Source organism: Chanodichthys erythropterus, chromosome 12 (genome assembly GCF_024489055.1).
Source record: "Chanodichthys erythropterus isolate Z2021 chromosome 12, ASM2448905v1, whole genome shotgun sequence".
NCBI lineage: Eukaryota > Metazoa > Chordata > Actinopteri > Cypriniformes > Xenocyprididae > Chanodichthys > Chanodichthys erythropterus.
Genome location: NC_090232.1, coordinates 59,385,461 through 59,405,522, shown reverse-complemented (window position 1 = coordinate 59,405,522; position 20,062 = coordinate 59,385,461). Strand labels below are relative to the sequence as shown.

The 20,062-nt window shown below is 37.3% G+C and overlaps 1 protein-coding gene across 1 annotated transcript in view; it reads left to right on the top strand.

Moving 5' to 3' along the window:
• lonrf2 (LON peptidase N-terminal domain and ring finger 2) overlaps window positions 1-20,062 on the top strand; it is a 169,013-nt gene that overhangs the window by 124,898 nt on the left and 24,053 nt on the right. Inside the window, exons 8-9 of the mRNA XM_067404428.1 lie at window positions 18,499-18,620; window positions 19,684-19,842. Of these exons, the coding sequence (XP_067260529.1) occupies window positions 18,499-18,620; window positions 19,684-19,842 (281 nt within the window). The remainder of the gene's footprint in view (window positions 1-18,498; window positions 18,621-19,683; window positions 19,843-20,062) is intronic.

Here is a 20,062-nt window from a genome sequence, read left to right as displayed (position 1 = left end):
ACCAACAGGAAGTCTGCTATTTTGGTTTGAATGTGGATTTTTTGACTAAACAGGCTCTGAATTTTAAACTACTACTTCTAGGGAGTTTATTCCATTCAGACCAAACATTTTTTACATGTTGCTAAGACATTGAAGATGTTAAATTGAAAACGGATAATGGATATCTCGAACCGTCTTGCCATGGTAATAGATTGAAGTCATGTAAAAAAGGTAAACGGAATGACTCATATTCTCTATTAAAAAAAACACTATACACAATTCATTTATATATAGAATAATATAGATGTTTGAAATAAACACATTTTATTCATTTTCTTCCAATTCAAAAAGCATGTGTAATTAAAAATAGGCAGATTAATCCATTTTTCAATCAAATATAATTAATGTCATTCATAGAGTAACAACTAGAGGGCAGCATATACCTATTTTTAAAACAGGGTTGGGTAAGTCAAACATATAATCATTTTGATATATATAGAACAAATAATTTGTTTTAATTATACTGTTTGTGCAGGTATATTTAAAAAATTATCAAAGACTTGTCTGTGTGTGGGTCTATGTCTGTCACACTGTCTATATATATCTTTTTCTCTCTCTGTGTATGCATATGTGTGCTTTACAGTCTTATTTTTTTTTCTAAATATTGAGGTTTTTTTAACAATTACAATGAGAATTTTTTAATTATTTATTTACTGATATAATTCAAATTGATTAAAAATCCCTGTTTCAGTAAAATTTCACATGACTATGAAAGTGGCTGTTTAAAATAAACTTGCATAAGTGAGCAGAAAATTCAAGACATGAACCTTATTAATACCGGAGACTGACATTAAAATTGTCTTAACAGGTTCTGTGATTTGGCTCTATTTATTATTTATTATTTTTCCATTTTATTTTTTATCTTATACCACACATATTAAAATTTAAATGAATGCATGCTTTTGGTGCATAAGATTGGTGCACAAACAACAGCTCATGGAGGTCAAAAATCACATGAATAGAAGTGTGAGGATTATACAACATCAGCAATCACAAGACATTCACATTATGGCTGGATTAGTAATTTCAGAGCATTGTGGAGTTTGCACAAATAACAGTATATAATTTGGTCTAGAATTTTTATAGGGGTTGTCTGAAGCCGACTTCAGACTGCATGATTTTCAAACTAGTCTGGTCACTGTCCTTTTCACACTGCATTACTTTCGCTTTCGATTCAGTCGCTGTTGTGTTCAAAATGCATGATGGATCGGCGACAGAAGGTTTCACACTGCATGAATTTAGAATAGGAAGAATCGCAGACACATCTGTCTGGCACTTGTAGTGATTTTTACTTTGTCCATCCAAGGACGCGAAGTAAAATAGGGATTGGTACTCACGTCACCGCTGACGTTGTGATTTTGGATCACACGTCTCTTAAGGTGTGGTTATGAGTACATCAGATAACCACTTTCCCCCCCTTTCCCTAGTTCAGGGCACCAGTCAGGGTCTTTCACTCTCTACAGGGGCTTTCATTCATTTAGAATTAATGTAAAGTGGTTAGCTGATTTATCTGAAAGATTGGTGAAATTGCTAACTTGTAGAGCCTTTTCTGTATTATCAGCACAAGGAAGACACAAGTGTAATAAAATAAATTTTATTAACAAAAAGATAAACAAGAATAACTAACACAACTACTAAATGAATACTATGAATGATAAAGGAATAAAGTGCATAAGATACATAGAATACAAGTGATTAAGTTGAGTGTGGCTATGGAAGAATTACGTTACCTTAGGGAAAGATAAACTGTTTCTCTGAAAATAATAAGGTGGAGAACCTTATTATGCACCAAACAAATAAACGAAGGATTATTTGTTATTAACTAACATCAGCTATATTACATCTAATGGAAATTAGAAAATTATATACTGATAAAATAAAACAATGCCAAGGTCATAAAGTGATATTTACGTTCCACGTGGTTGAGTCCGATGACGGTGACGTCTTCCACTGGTTGTGCCGGGTGACAATGCAGTGGGGAGAGGAGCCAGAATCTGTTTCAACAGTCTTGAACACGAAGCTCTGTGGGATGCTGATCTCCTAGAGCACCAAAGGGTCCTAAAATCTGGAACATGCAGACGAGGCCCTGGCGTAGGTGCAGAAGGTCCTTAACAATCTGGAACACGCAGACGAAGGTACCTTGAAGTGAAGGTTTGCTCTCCTGAGCTTAACCTTGTTGCAGATGTCGTCACTGTCTCGCTGGACGGAAACTTTGAACGTAATGTTGGTTAATGTCTCTTTCCTCAAAAGCTGGAGGCTTAGAACGTGGTCGTCTCTGTTGCTGCCTCACAAGCTGTAGACTCAGATCATGGGATCTGTTGTTGTCTCTCTGGATGGACCAGAGGCTCAGAATGGTGTTGTATCTGTTAATATCTGTCCCCGTGCAGGACAGACTCAGAATGGTGTATCTGTTGTGTCTTTCCCTGTTTGAAGGGCAGACTCGGAACGATCTATCTGTTATGTCTATCCCCTTTGACGGACAGACTCAGAACAAGGAGTGTCTGTAGAAAGGGTACCTTTATCCCTTTCCGATGAGGAGGAGATTGCATTTTGGCGCTTCTCCATTCGAGTGCTGTGATTGGCTGCTGGCATCAGAGGGGACACACAGAGTGTGGCCCACCCTTCTCTCCCCTGTGGAACTCATTTGCATAAAGCACAAAGTTGGAAGTCTTTACAGTGTCTTTAAAGTTTACCAATGTATTTCTCACTTTCCAAACCACCACCAGAATACCTTTGGCAATATTCTAAACAAATAGAGACTAAACATGATGGAAAAAGATTGAACTGTCATTCAATTGTACATTAACAGATTGTATCAGATGTTGCACTACAAATAGTTGTCACTGAGAATACTTATTTTTGTGAATAAGTATCAAATGGATGTGTAGATTGCATCAGTTCTAAGGTTTTCAAACATAGTTTTGAATGGATTCGGATGGATCTTTGTGATCTCTCTTTGTTTCACCCATTTCTGCTAAGGTCCCAAGGAATTTTTATGGCAGTCTCCAACTTTAGGAAATAATGTCTAGATGGGTGAAGGGCAGTAACTGCCTGTGGACCAATGAGAAGCCTTGTCCTTCCCAGGCTTGGTACAAGAGGTCTTTTTCTTACCCTCTGAGAGAGGTCTGGATGTTTTCCTTCCATCTTTATCTGGTGGTGTTGGACAGTTTGTTTGTGTTAGGCCACCAAGATCCAATCAAAATGTAGCAAACCTTTGTCCACTGTTACGGAGAGAGAGGCCCGGCCATAAACTGGGCCCTAGAATGTGCTGTTCACTACACACTCAAACTACGTTTCACAACCAAACACACGGGAGATGTGACAAGGAAACAACACAATATCACGTATGCAAGACCGGAGTTCTCAAGTGAGACTGGGTTTATTATTAAAAACGGTAACCCGCAAAAAGCTTGCAATACGAATGGCCTGTGTGCTGATTTGTAGCGAAAACAAGAAAAAATATAGCTGCGAGCAGCGATGGCGGGCCCAAGCCCGGTGGCACCGCCACCCCGGTGGCTTCAGGGCAACTGTGCACAGCGGGCAATAGGCACTTAAAACGGTTAAACATCAAAGGACTATGTCAAATTCACTCCACATTTACTGCACTACAAGGTGCCGTTATAGAGCCCCTCCTCCCCGCCCATTTTCAAAGGATTACATGTGCCAAGTTTTAACATTATTCTGATGAATTTTGAAGGAAATCAGGTAAAAATAAGAGGGTGATCTCAATGTATGCTGAAAGTGACACATTTTCTGCTTCCAGTTGGTGGCGCTATGACTTTGAATCACAATAGTCAAATCCATGTGATCAGCCTTGTACAACGAAGACTAAGCCAAAGTTTCATCAAAATCAATTAATGTATGCAGAAGTTATAACACTTTGTTTCCCTTTTCTTGCCATAAATTCGTTGCCTCGCCACGGCCAAACCGTTTGAGATATCCAAAATCCGTTTGCAATTAAACAACTTCAATGTGTTAGCAACAAGTTAAAAAAAGCTTGGTGTAAATTGGATAAACCCTGTAGGAGTAGTAGTATAAAATTCATAGCCTGTTTTTTCAAAAAATTAACATTCAAACCAAAATAGCTGACTTCCTGTTGGTCGGAGCTAATGAATGTAAATTAGAAAATTGTCCGGCTTGATGAGAATAATATGTGTACCGAGTTTGGTGACTGTAGGAAAAACTAACCCCCACTTTTGTCAAAAGGTGGCGCTACTGAGCCCCTCCACCACGCCCATTTCTATGGCTTTGTCCATGTCTACTGGTTGACAATATTGATGTGTGTGTCGAGTTTCATGCAATTTGAAGCATGTTAAGAGCCTCAAAAACACTCAAGAATATTATTACAGTTTGACCTGTTGCCATGGCAACAATATTTCAAATATCAAAAATCCTGTCATAGGTCTACATCTGCTGTGTATTGACATTACACTGATGAAGTTTGAAGCAAATCAGGTAAAAATAAGAGGGTGATCTCAAAGCATTTTAAAAGTGATACACTTCTTGCTGCCATTTGGTGGCGCTATAACTTTGACTCACAATAGTTACATCCATGTGATCAGACTACTACAACCAACACACTCCTGAAGTTTCATAAACATCAATCAATGTATGCAGAAGTTATAACACATTTCCTGTTTCCCTTTTCTCGCCATAAATTTGTTGCCTCGCCACGGCCAAACCGTTTGAGATATCCAAAATCCGTTTGCAATTAAACAACTTCAATGTGTTCGCAACAAGTTAAAAAAAGCTTGGTGTAAATTGGATAAACCCTGTAGGAGTAGTAGTATAAAATTCATAGCCTGTTTTTTCAAAAAATTAACATTCAAACCAAAATAGCTGACTTCCTGTTGGTCGGAGCTAATGAATGTAAATTAGAAAATTGTCCGGCTTGATGAGAATAATATGTGTACCGAGTTTGGTGACTGTAAGAAAAACTAACCCCCACTTTTGTCAAAAGGTGGCGCTACTGAGCCCCTCCACCACGCCCATTTCTATGGCTTTGTCCATGTCTACTGGTTGACAATATTGATGTGTGTGTCGAGTTTCATGCAATTTGAAGCATGTTAAGAGCCTCAAAAACACTCAAGAATATTATTACAGTTTGACCTGTTGCCATGGCAACAATATTTCAAATATCAAAAATCCTGTCATAGGTCTACATCTGCTGTGTATTGACATTACACTGATGAAGTTTGAAGCAAATCAGGTAAAAATAAGAGGGTGATCTCAAAACATTTCAAAAAGTGATACACTTCCTGCTGCCAGTTGGTGGCGCTATAACTTTGACTCACAATATTCACATCCATGTGATCAGACTCCTATAACGAACACACTCGTGAAGTTTCATAAAGATCAATATATGTATTAAGACGTTATAACACATTTCCTGTTTCCTTTTTCTCGCCATAAATTCGTTGCCTCGCCACGGCCAAACCGTTCGAGATATCAAAAATCCCCTGGCAATTTTTAATCATCAGTGTCTTGACTTCATGCTGACCGAGTTTGGTGGCGATCGGATTAATCGTCTAGGAGGAGTATATCAAATTCCAGAGCATGCGTTTTTCAAACAACCCTTAATAGCTGACTTCCTGTTGGCGTGGCGATTAACTTAGAGCGCGAAAGTTGTTCGGCCCGATGAGGTCTATATGTGTACCGAGTTTCATACTAATACGTGCAAGCATGTTTAATATATGGACCAAATTTTCAGACTTTTTTCAAGGGGGCGCTGTCGAGCCCCCCTGCCACGCCCAGGTACCAGCCTCTCCGGCGTCCTAATGGCCGCGGATTCCAATGTGTGTGCCAATTTTCAAGAGTTTTTGAGCATGTTAAGGCCCCCAAAAAGCCCCGGAAGACGGGAAAAAAAAAAAAAAAAAAATATATATAATAATAATCCTTAGAAGAACAAGAGGGCCCTGCGCGAATTTTCGCTTGGGCCCTAATAAAAGAAGAATATGGAGGAGGAAATGGTTGGAGAGACTGTGACAGAGCACTCGCATAACAGAGCACTGATTTGCCTGTGATTTCGGGCATTTGTCTGCGATTTCACAAAACCTGTCTGCGAGCTAAAGTCGGGGCTAAAATCATGCAGCCTGAACTCGCAATGAGAAAAAACCCAGACATTTCAGATTATGATGATATTCTGCACTCATTTGAAATAGACTTATAACATTCTGTGACATGAAAGTCATCTCAATTTAAACAATCTCATGCATGTGGCTTTTGTGGTTTGTCATCATAGGAGCATCAGCCGCTGCAGTAAATGTGGTTTGAAATTTACATAGTCCTTTTATGTTTAATCGTTTTAAATGCACATTGCCCGCCGTGCACAGCTGACCTGAAGCAACCGGGGTGGCGGTGCCACCAGGCTTTGGCCCGCCATCGCTGCTCGCAGCTATATATATATATATATATATATATTATTTTTTTTTTTTTTTTTTTTTTTTGTCTTCCGGGGCTTTTTGGGGGCCTTAACATGCTCAAAAACTCTTGAAAATTGGCACACACATTGGAATCCGCGGCCATTAGGATGCCGCAGAGGCTGGTACCCGGGCGTGGCAGGGGGGCTCGACAGCGCCCCCTTGAAAAAAGTCTGAAAATTTGGTCCGTATATTAAACACGCTTGCATGTATTAGTATGAAACTCGGTATACATATAGACCTCATCGGGCCGAACAACTTTCGTGCTCTAAGTTAAACGCCACCCCAACAGGAAGTCAGCTATTAAGGTTTGTTTGAAAAACGCATGCTTTGGAATTTGATATACTCCTCCTAGGCGATTAATCCGATCACCACCAAACTCGGTCAGCATGAAGTCAAGACACTAATGATGAAAAATTGCCAGCGGATTTTTGATATCTTGAACTGTTTGGCCGTGGCGAGGCAACAAATTTATGGCGAGAAAAGAGAAACAAGAAATGTGTTATAATGTCCGCATACACTGATTGATGTTTATGAAACTTCAGGTGTGTGTTCGTTATAGAAGTCTTATCACATGGATGTGACTATTGTGAGTCAAAGTTATAGCGCCACCAACTGGCACTTTCAAAATGCATTGAGTTTACTCTGTTATTTTTACCTGATTTGCTTCAAACTTCATCAGTGTAATGTCAATACACAGCAGATGTAGACCTGTGACAGGATTTTTGATATTTTTAATATTGTTGCCATGGCAACACGTCAAACTTTAATAATATTCTTGGGCATTTTTGAGGCTCTTAACATGCTTCAAACTGCATGAAACTCGATATGCATATCAATATTGTCATACAGTAGATATGGGCAAAGCCTTTGAAACGGGCGTGGAGCAGGGGTTGTAAAGCGCTACCTTTTGACAAAAGTGGGGGGTTCATTTAACTTAGTCACTGAACTTGATAGACATGTTGGTCTCATTAAGCCGGACAACTTTTTTTAACCTGTTAGCCAGCACCCCCGCTTTTGGAAAATCCCAAAAAATGACATACCCAAACTAAAACCGATACAGTTCATAAACCCTTTGCACTAAAAGCATAAGTAAGGTCTCATTTGAAAGCAGACACTTTGCAGTTTATGGTAAACTCATAATTAATTATTGTCACAAAGAAGAAAATAGTTTAAAATAGCTTTGAAAATTTGAAAAGTTATTAGAAATTTATTTTTATGAAATATATTTATGAAAATGAAAGTGAAGTTGGCCTTGTGGCAATCTAGAAATGCACTGCAGCTAAAGCCACATGTCTGACCATGTTATATTTCAAATCTGAAGATGATAGGTTTAAAACTCTGAGTTTTATTACATGTTTTTCAAGACCATGTCATGAGACTTTATTTAGAAAGGACTCTAAAATGTTAACTGATGTTTATTGTCATCTATTCAAGGGTATTGTCGATATTGTGTTTGTGGTGCTAAGTGCCCCATTCAGTTTCAGTCTCCCCTGAACACATTCACACCTCTCCAGCCATCTTATAGCTCTAATTATTCTTTTCTTTTGTCTCTATTATAATTACTGATGTTCTATTCAAGATGATTTAATCCCTCATTTCATTCACCAAACTTCTCACTTCACCTTCTTTCAAACTGTATCTAATGCCCTTCTTGGAAAAAAAAGAGAGAAAAAAAGTGAGCTTTACTATTAAAAATTATTTATTTGCATTAGCTTTAGATTAGAACAGGTGCATCTCTGGGCTCGTTAGCATATTAGCTTAGCACACCAACAAAACACGACAATTTATAAGATTAAAAACACGTTTTTTTCTCCAAACTTATTAGTCGATTGTTTTAAATAACCTTTGATGTGATGTGGCTTTGGATCAAAAATCAGACAGAAAATATATCATTTTAGGCTATTCTACACAATGAGAAAAGCTATCTCGATTAGCATTGCTTTATAAATATTATCTACTATTATGAATACCTGACATGGCGTGAAGAACACAGATAAACCACATATCGTCACAATCCTGTATTTATTACTTTCAAAAGTGACGTTCTGTATGTTTATATCAATGATTATAGCGATGTCTGGTAGCCTCAGTTAGTTCCGTGTATGTCACATGACTGCCTCTTGTTCATGATGTATTATTTGTGGACTAAAGGTGCACAGAGTGCCCTCCGGCTTCGGGTATGAGTTGGACACACAGTAGTCAGTGTATACAGCGCTCATATGATGAAAACAGCGCGTTTTGGGTAAAAATTGAATAAATATGACTCATCTGTATAGAAAATTGACATAAACGTATGACGGTCCATCAATATTTCTCCAAATGTGCATGCTTTTAAGCTAAAAGCCCCGAGGGATGTTATTTTGTGGAGTTTTTTCATGATGATCGTACAGTTTTTTTCTCAATGGCTGAAGCTGACGCTCATATTTCAATGAAAAGGTAACGACTCCGTTTCTCATATTCATAACTCCCGACGCATATTAACGCATAACGGTCACTATAAATATATTCTCTAAATATTGTTTGAGTTACAATTTTTTATATATATATATATATATATTTTTTTTTTTTTTTTTTTTTTTTTTTTTACAATTACAGTTAGAATTTTTATATTATTTATTGATATAATTCAAATTTATTAAAAACCCATGTTTCAGTAAAATTTCACATGATTATAAAAGTGTCTGTTTAAAACAAACTTGCATACGTGAGCAGAAAAATCTAGAAATGTACCTTACTATTACCTGAGACTGACATTAAAATTGTCTTTGCAGGTTCTGTGAGGTTTGGCTCTATTTAATTTTTTCATTTTATTTTTTATCTTATACCACACGTATTAAAATTAAATGAAAGCATGCTTTTGGTGCATAAAATTGGTGCACAAACAACAGCTAAGGGGGATCAAAAAACACATGAAGAGAAGTGTTAAGATTATACAACATCAGCAATCACAGACATTCACATTAAGGCTGGATTAGTTTTTTCAGAGCACTGTGGAGTTTGCACAAATAACAGTATGTAATTTGCTCTAGAATTTTTATAGGGGTTGTCTAAGAAAAAATGCACACATTTCAGATTAGTATGATATTCTGAACTCATTTGAAATTGACTTTTTTGACTATTGATTCAATAACATTCTGTGACATGAAAGTCATCTCAATTTAAACAATCTCATGCATGTGGCTTTTGTGGTTTGTCATTATAGGAGCATCAGCTGCTGCAGTAAATGTGGTGTGAAATTGACAGTCCTTTTTAAGTTTAACCGTTTTAAATGCAGGCCTTAACCTGCTCAAAAACTCTTGAAAATTGGGCCATTAGGATGCCGCAGAGGCTGGTACCAGGGCATGGCAGGGGGGCTCGACAGCGCTCCCTTGAAAAAAGTCTGAAAACTTGGTCCATATATTAAACACACTTGCACGTATTAGTATGAAACTCGGGACACATTTAGACCTCATCGGGCCGAACAACTTTCATGCTCTAAGTTCTACGCCACCCCAACAGGAAGTCCGCTATTATGGGTTGTTTGAAAAACCCATGCTCTGGAATTTGATATACTCCTCCTATGCGATTATTCCGATCACCACCAAACTCGGTCAGCATGAAGTCAAGACACTGATGATGAAAAATTGCCAGCGGATTTTTGATATCTCGAACGGTTTGGCCGTGGCAAGGCAACTAATTTATGGCGAGAAAAGGGAAACAGGAAATGTGTTATGTCTGCATACATTGCAGACATTATAACATTATATAGGTCTCACCTGTGCTCGCGTGCTATCAACAACCGGGTGATGACGGCGTAAATGATTGGTCATATAGAGCATACGGCACTCACATTGAACAAAGTTTAGAGGAAGCCAGAATGTGTATCCATTGAAAGAAACATACATTAACCTAACTCTATTAGCAAGTGCGTGCAGAACCGAGTGTGCAGAACGGTACGGTTAGATTTTTTTTTTTTACAGAGAACCATTTCACCCCTAACACATGTATGCGCACGCACACACACACACACACACAGGCAGAGTGAGATTTAAAGATCAGTTGGAGTCTGACCAGTTAGTTGAGTTAGATGATTCAATAACATTTTAAACAAGAATAAAATCAATACTGTGATCATGCTGATAAGATTAATGTCCACTCTTGACAAATAAAAACATGATTTTTGTGATCTCATGCATGCACGTATTATTGCACATCATGTGAAGAAAATTCTGCATAGGCCTATGTTAAATTACAGTACCAGTCAAAAGATTGGACACATTTTTTTCTCTAACCAAATAATGGTTTTCTATATTAATATACTTTAAAATATAATGTATTTCTGTGATGCAAAGCGTCTGAACATTCCTACCTCTATGGCATTTCATATAGGCTAATATATTTGTTATATAGCCTAAATGTTAATGTGCAGTTGACAAACTATACATCATTTAAAAAGATCTAAGACTCAAGCTTCACATTTTGACTCTTAAAATCTTATATTGACCGTAATTTCTAGGGATGTCCCGATCACGTTTTTTTGCCTTCGAGTCCGAGTCATTTGATTTTGAGTATCTGCCAATACCGAGTCCCGATCCGATACTTCTATAATAGCCTACATAAAAAAGAATAAAGAAGAGCGAGAAAACAGATCCAGGAACAGTGCTTTTCAGCTTTTTCAGGTATCTAACAGTAATCAAATAGTAATCAAATATAAAATATCACTGCATATTATCTTTCCTGTATAAAATAAATAATGATTAATCATTATTGAAGTTACAAAAGCTATTCAGTCAAGAGCAGTGAATGATTTTTTTTTTTTTTTAATTTTTTGTTTGATTTAACATTAAAAACAGGCAGCAGGAATAGTTTTTTTTTTTTTTTTTTTTCCCTTTAAGATATGCACGATCCAGTACATATACTCTTACACATGCGCGGTCTTTCTCGACTAATATAAGTTCACTTAAGACATAACCGACTATGTTTGCTAGGATACTCGCTAGGACGGGCATGTTGACATAATTTTTGTATGAATTTGTCCGCTGAAGCGCAAGACTTGAAAGAGAACTCAGTATTTGCGCGCTGACTGGAATAAGCGTGTGCGCACTTCGGATGAGCGCACACAAATCTTCTCCAGCGCGCAAGCTCTCTTTCGTGTCTTGTTCTTGAAGGTTTAAATCAGCAAGGCTTAAATGAGTTTAGTTTAAACACAGACAGCAACGTGTGCTGTTAAGGTCTCACCTGCGCTTGCGCGCTATCAACACCCGTGTGATGACGGCGTAAATGACTGGACATTAGAGCAGACGGCACTCGCAGTTAACAGTGACTGTTTTGTCCATGCTTTCTGATTATCATTGTTGTAACGTTTTGTGCATCCATCGACTGAAACATACATTATCTGAACTCTGTCTGTTTTCCACGTTGCTATTTTAAACAAACCATATTAACCAATAGATGCGTCGTCATTCGAGATGGACCGCGGTGCAAGTGCGTACCGAACCGTAAGTGGAGAACCGTATGGTTTGATTTTTTTTTTTTACAGAGAACTGTTGCACCCCTAATACATATATATCCGAGTCCTGATCGGGAGGTAACGTCCGATTCCGATCGAGTCTGAAACCACGTGATCGGGCCCGATTTCCGATCGCGTGATCGGATCTGGACATCCCTAGTAATTTCTTAATATGCTTAAAAGCATGCACAGTTTGAAAAATATTGATGGATTCTCATATGTTTGTCAATTTTCTATACAGAGTAATATTTATTCAATATTTATTGTCATTATACACCTGCTCTGTACACCTTTAGTCCACAAATGCCTCCTAAAGAAGAACAGGCCATGTGATATTCCAGGAACTAACAGATGCTTCCAGAGATCGCTATAATAATATGCAGATAAACACTTTTGAAGACAATAAATACACGATTGAGACAATGTATACGTGTATTGCCTCAGAATTTGCGTCTGAATAGCGCTAGCTCCGTGGGCATGGCCGCATTAACGGATAATGAGCTGAATCACGGGCGTCTGATTACATAAACAGAAAATGTTTGTTTTCGATTTGACTTGCACAATTTGAAACCTGACATTTCAATGTTTCTTTAGACATAAGTCTGTTTTTTTTGTGATTAGTATTCACTAAGTTCATTTTCTGAGAACTATCAGATTGGACTTCGTTCAGAGGGAGACGACAGATCACGCATCATGTTTTTTTGTTTTACAAAAAGCACAACATTTTGTTTTTACACAAATAAAAGATATTCAACCGATTAAAATGGTGTATAAGTCTTAATTGTATGTGCAACATAGACTGAGTATTTTGAGTCTCTCACACTGGTAAGAAAAAAATCGAGGTAGTATCGCCGGCGCTACCTCCGACTCCAGAGTGTTAAAAATAGATATTTGCTGCCCTCTAGTGCCTATTCTATATATGACATTTGAATATTATTTTAATTATTTTAACCAAAGAGCAGTTATCTGCCTAATTTTAACTTGCACATACTTCTTGGAATTAAAAAAAAAATTAAAATAAGACCAATATATATGTATCGAGTTTGGTGACTGTAGGTAAAACTATCCCCCCCCAAGGTGGTTGTCAAAAGGTGGCGCTATAGAGGCCCTCCTCCCTGCCCATTTGTAGGGCTTTGCCCATGTCTACTGAACAACATCGCTGGTGTGTGTGAGTTTTATGCAATCTGAAGCATGCTAAGAGTCTCAAAAGCATCCAAAACTAATATTAAGTTTAATGCATTTCTATGACAACAGTGTTTTAAAATATCAAAAATCTTTTCACAGGTCAACATTTGCCATGTCTTGACATTATTCTGATGAAGTTTGAAGCAAATCGGGTAAAAAAAAAAGATTATCTCAAAGCATTTTGAAAGTGAGACACTTCCTGCTGTCAGTTGGTGGCACTATAACTTTGACTCACAATAGTCACATCCATGTGATCGGACTCCAACAAACACACAGCTGTAGTTTTATAAAAATGCAGAAGTTATAACACACTTCCTGTTTTCCTTTTCCTGCCATAAATTTTTTGCCTCGCCGTGGCCAAACCGTTCGAGATATCAAAAATCCGCTCGCAATTTAGCACCCTCAATGTCTTGACTTCATGCTGACCGAGTTTGTTGGTGATCGGATTAACCCTCTGGAGTCTGAGGCTGATTTGGGGCTTGGAGAAGTTTTGACATGCCCTGACATTTGTGCTTTTTTCAGTTGTTCATAAAAATATTAATGACAAAAGTGTCATTACACTGTATTTAGCACAAACTAGGCTACAATAATATGTGAGGAACATGTATGTACATGTTTGTGTTTTTGAAGGAATAACATTTATGCGTGGTTATTGAAAAAACAAAAAACTTAAGTCACTGAAATAAGGCCAAAAAAAGTATAGTAAATCTGTGTTTACAATACTTTAGGGTATTGGAGGTTGTAGACTAGAGTTTTTGCTTCAAAATTATGTAAAAATTATGCTGCCTATTCCTTCATATAAAACAATATATTGATTTAGTTTTTGTAAGACACTTTTTGCCAAGAAACACAGTATGCGAGGAGGCGTGAATCACCACTGAAAATGGGCCATTCTCACCTGAGAAGACAAAAGAATTGGATAGTAACGAGCTGAAATGACTTGCATATTAATGAGGCATTTCAGTCAGGTAGGCTATGAAAAAAAACCTTCTGTGATGTCTCAAGCTCATCATGATATATGAAACATACAGAAAAATATTATTACATTATAAAGTAATGGTTTTATATTATACTTTAAGATATAATGTATTTTTTGTGATGCAAAGAGTCTGAATATAGGCTTTTAGTTTAAAAGCATGCACATTTGGAGAAATATCGGATTCTCATATGTTTGTCAATTTTCTATACAGAGGAGTTATTTTTATTTAATATTCATTGTCATTACTATGAGCGCTGGTGTTTTCAATTCATCCTTGAAGTCGGAGGGCGCTCTCTGTGCATTTTTAGTCCACAAATTCATCTAAAAGAAGAAGAGGCTATTCCATGAATGGAGTTTCCAATTCATACTGCAGCCGGAGGACGCTAAAGAAACAAAAACTCATCTAAACTTCATCTATAGAAGAAAAGAAAACAGGAACTAACTGCATGTCTTCTAGAGCTCGCTAACCATGACTTTTACATCCAGATAAACACTTTTCAAGACAATAAATACACGATTGAGACGATGAATGCATGTATTGCCTCTGAATTTGCGTCTGAATAGCGCTGGCTCCGTGGGCGTGGCCGCATTAGCGGGTAATGAGCTGAATCACAGACTTCTGACATGGCTCTCTTTTCATATGGATTACATAAACACAAAAGGTTTGTTTTCGATTTGACTTGCATGATTTAAAACCTGACATCTTAACGTTTTTTTAGACATAAGTGTAATTTTTCTGTGATTAGTATTCACTAAGTTACAGTTAATTTTCTGAGAATTATCAGAGAAATCACGCATCATGTTAGTTTTCGTTATTTTACAAAAAGCACAACATTTTGTTTTTACTCTGAGTGTATATAGAATATCTTTTATTTGTAGTTTCAATTGATATATTACTTATGTCTCTATGACAAAAAATGACGGAGTATTTTAAGTCTGTTTTGCTGCAATGTGGGAAAAAAACCTGCAAAACGCGCCGGCGCGTTTTCAGACCTCAGAGTGTTAATCACCTAGGAGGAGTATATCAAATTCTAGAGCATGCATTTTTCAAACAACCCATAATAACTGACTTCCTGTTGATCTGGCGTATAACTTAGAGCATGAAAGTTGTTAGGCCCGATGAGGTCTATATGTGTACCAAGTTTCATACTAATACATCCAAGCATGTTTGATGTACGGACCAAGTTTTCGGACCCCATTCAAGGGAGTGCCATAGAGCCCCTGTGCCACACCCGAGTCCCATCCTCTGCAGCATCCTAATGGTGGCAGATTCCAATGTGTGTGCCAGAATTTTTGAGCAAGTCAAGACCCCCAAAAAGACCCAGATGGTTAAAAAAAAAAAAAAAATAATCCTTAGAAAAACAATGGGGCCCTGCACCACTAGTGACTTGGGCCCTAATAATCCTTAGAAAAACAATAGAGCCCTATGCCTTAGTCTCTTGGGCCCTAACAATAATAAAAACAGCAATTCCAAGAGGGTCCTCTCACCATTTGGTGCTCTCGCCCTAAATATAACTGCAAGCAGCGATGACGGGCCCAAGCCCGCTGCCACCTCGTTTTAGAGCAACTGCGCACAGCGGGCAATATGAATTTAATCTGGATAAATGTAAAAGAACTATGTCAAAGTCATTTGAATACACCACATTTACTGCAGCCAGTAGGTGCCACTATGACCGTGATACATCCATGAGAACATTTAAAATTAAAGAAAACATTTTATATAAAGGCCATAAAGTAGACATTGTCATAATTCATCAACTTGTTCATTAGCAATCGCTTGGCATAAATCTGTGCTTTTCATTAATTGAGAATCACTTTGAAGCAGCCTGAAGTGCTGTTGCGTAAGCATGTAGAACGCGCAACAACGCCGCCTTGTGACATTGCAACATGCAGCGCCCTTTGTGAAATATCCACCACATTTTTTTCCACTAGTTATTCGTTTGCAGATGGTTTCATTATCTTGGGCGGATTCAAAAGTATGAGAGGATAAAAATAATAAAAGCATAAATGTGTCTCCAAATAGGGCGGCCATTAATATACCTAATCTGGTCGCTTTTCAAATAACCAAACCACTTCCATCTAACTGAATTCATGCTACATTTTTTTTGTCGACAATTTCTTCATTTTTGGATAATAACTCAAGGTTAGTTTCACTTTTATCGCTGCTCATTTTTATCTGCCTTGAGTCGAGTTTTCTTTGCAAATTGTCGTAGGAAATTGACTTTTTTCTTTGACATGAGTGTTTAAAGCTGTACGCTGATCGGCTGTTGAAGCATATTTCTGCTGTATGATTGGCTCTTATATTAATCCATATTGAGTAAAAATGCCTAGAGCTTATCATCATTATCGACATATATTTTATCGCGATTCAATATGATATTGTTTATCTGCGCAGCCCTAATGTGAAGTCTGAGGCAGATCGGACATTGTATGGTTGTATGCTAATGAGAAACAGCAGCAGGATTATTAGGCTGCTGTCACTTAACTGCACAGACCAAATATACTTATGGTTACATTAATTGAAGACACGACCGACTGTGTTTTCACCCACAATTAAGCAATGTCAGTTTTTTTTTTTTATTACTTGACCTACCCATTCGCAGATTATCTGCAGCGCCAGCGGATATAACTGCGATCTGCGCATCACTAGGCAATGCACATCATGCTTTAGCTAGCAAGTCAATTCACAAGTTCTAGCCATTTGTGTTAACCCTTAAATTGGCAACTGGTATCGGAATCGGCAAATTTGCTTTTGCTTTTTAAAAAAAAAAAAAAAAAACTGGCCATGAAAAAACATGACCGGTGAATATCTGTTCTAGAGCGTTTACACCTGAAAGTGACACAATGTCATGACAATCACACAGAGTGTCAGTTTGATTCACTTTTTGTGAGAGAGCAGGCACAATTCACTTCTCTGTTGAAGATGAGTTTGTTAATATCATAAATTTAAACGCATTTACAAGCCAGGAATAAATGCTGCTGCAGCAAGACTTTTGGAAGGCAACTGAATGAAAATATCTAGGTTCACAAAAGGTTCACAAAGAGCTCAAAAGAATACATGTAAGCTTAATCTGTTTAAAGACTTATATATTAAAGGGATAGTTGACCCAAAAATGAAAATTTTGTCATTACTCACCCTCATGTCGTTCCACACCCCTAAGACCTTTGTTCATCTTCAGAGCACAAATTAAGATATTTTTGATGTAATCCAAGAGCTGTCTGACTCCTCCATAGATGGCAATTTAACCACAACTTTCAAGGTCCAGAAAGGTACTAAAGACATTGTTAAAATAGTCCACATGACTGCAGTGTTTCAACCTTAATTTTCTGAAGGAATAAGAATCCTTTTTGTGTGCAAAATCAAAACAAAAATAATGACTTTATTCAATATCTTCTCTTCTATGTCATTCTCCTATGATGTTTACGTTCTGCGCTTCCAGGTTCTACGTCAGAAGACGTTCTGACGTAGAACCTGGAAGCGCTGAATGGAAATTTAAATACAAAGTTTAATATTAATTCATTAATATAGTAATTATATAAATATTTTATATAAATTCTATAATATAATATTTGGGGGCAGTTGTGGCCTAATGGTTAGAGAGTCAGACTTGTAAACCAAAAGTTGTGGGTTCAAGTCTCAGTATCAGCAGGAATTGTCGGTGGGGGGAGTGAATGTACAGCGCTGTCTTCCACCCTCAATACCACGACTGAGGTGAGACCCTTGAGCAAGGCACCGAACCCCCAACTGCTCCCCAGGTGCCACAGGTTTGTGTGTACGCAGTTAGATTGGACAAATGCGGAGCACAAATTCCAAGTATGGGACATCATACTTGGCTACATGTCACATCACATTTTAAATATAATAAATAATTAGCAACAAAAGATAGGGAATTGTAATCATTTAAAGAAATATGTGATCTCTGATTATAATCTTAAAATGTTATCTTAATGTTTATATACTATAAATAAGTTGAAGACAAATTTGTCACATTTTTAGCTAGACATTACTGAATGCATTGCTGTCCAATTAAATACATAATACATAAAATAATACTTCTATAAAGAGTCACCTACTGTCTTGTATTAGAAAAACCACATGGCAGTTTTATCACCGTATTGTCTGCATGAGCCATTAAAGCCATTGGTAAGCACACACTTGAGAATAATGAAATTGTTTTAACATGTAATAATTTTACTATACATTTTTCTCCTCTCCTCAAGGAAATGTACTCACCCATGTTCTGCATAAATGTATCAATGTTTTGCCTTTTTTTTTTTATTTTGTTATTCCTTATGTTGTTTCTAAATCTCAGTCAGTTTAGTGAGATTAGTTATTGAGGAGATGTTTTACTTATCCAAAGTGCGCATATCTTTCTTTTCTGCAGTATCTGGCCACTAGAGCGTACAACATAACTTTTCTAATGGAAGAAGTATTGCAGCGCTACTTGTGTGACGAGTTAGCAGAAAGGCGAAAAGTACATGAAGAAGAGATGAAAGAACTGTCAAAGTAAGTTGGCTTTGGATATAGTGGTTTTCTTAAAAGATTAGTTAACTTTCAAATGAAAATTACCCCAAGCTTTACTCTATTCAATTCAATTCATATTGCTTTATTGGCATGACATTTTTAGGTACATATTGGCAAAGCATTGCATAAAGCAAACAAACAAACAAACAAGAACATATATTCTCACTCTCAAGCTATCCTAGGTGTATATGACTCTCTTCTTTCTGATGAACACAATTGGAGAAATATTAATAAATATCCTGACACATCCAAGCTTTATAACAGGGGACACGTGTATGAGCTGAAGAAAGTGTTTCCATCCACATTCATCCATCCATAAACGTGTACTCCACACGGCTCCAGGAGGAATACAGACCGCATTCTGTATTCAAGTTATGAAGAAAGTGTAAACAGGCATCGCGTCAGTTGCACTTTTTCCGTAAGTTGAATAGGGAAGGCGTAGGACGTAGCATAAGCGTTTTGAACTGCAAGAGATTTACACTTTCTTCGTATATTGAATACTGAAGACTGTCTATATTTTACTTCATAACTTGTTAAATTATTTATTTATTTTTTCACACAAATGCATCCCTTCACTTCAGAAGGCCTTGAGCTGTGAGGAGTACACATTTATGATGGGTGGATGTGGATGGATGCACTTTCTTCAGCTCATACTCGTAAACCCCATTTACTGCCATTATAAAGCTCAGATGTGTCAGGATATTTATTCATATTTCTCTGATTGTATTAATCATAAAGAAGAAAGTCATATACACCTAGGATGGCTTGAGGGTGAGTAAAACTTGGGCTAAATTTCATTTGAAAGTGAACTAATCCTAATCCTTTAACACTTTTCTGGCCTTTGCTGTACCATGTCTACACACACACACACACACACCTAGATTTTAACCACTTCTCAAAGGCTGTTATCTTTGATAACAAAGACAAAAATTAATGATTCATCACATAGCTATTTATCTACATTGCAAGAGTTCTCCATTGCTTGCCAGGACATTGGTATTGTCTCTTGTTCATGTGTGCATCTTGCACTTTCTTCTTCTTTCAGCTTGAACCAGGAAGTGCCCATCTTTGTTTGCACCATGGCATTTCCTACCATTCCCTGCCCACTGCATGTTTTTGAGCCTCGATACAGGCTTATGATACGCAGATCTATGGAAACGGGAACCAAACAGTTTGGCATGTGCATTGCTGATGAACTAAAAGGGTAAGAGGCTTTGAATCAAATTTTAAGTGTGGGTCTACATTGATTTACTGGTTAATCAAGGCAAATCTGTTTGGTACAGTATTGCAATTCAAAAGGTGAATACATAAAGAAACTAGTAAGAGTTTGTTTTGTTTTGTTTTTTTGTTTTTTTTTTCCCCCTGTGTTCACTTCATTTTAAATTTGTCGTCAGCCAATTAAAGTCAAGTCAAGTCAAATTTAT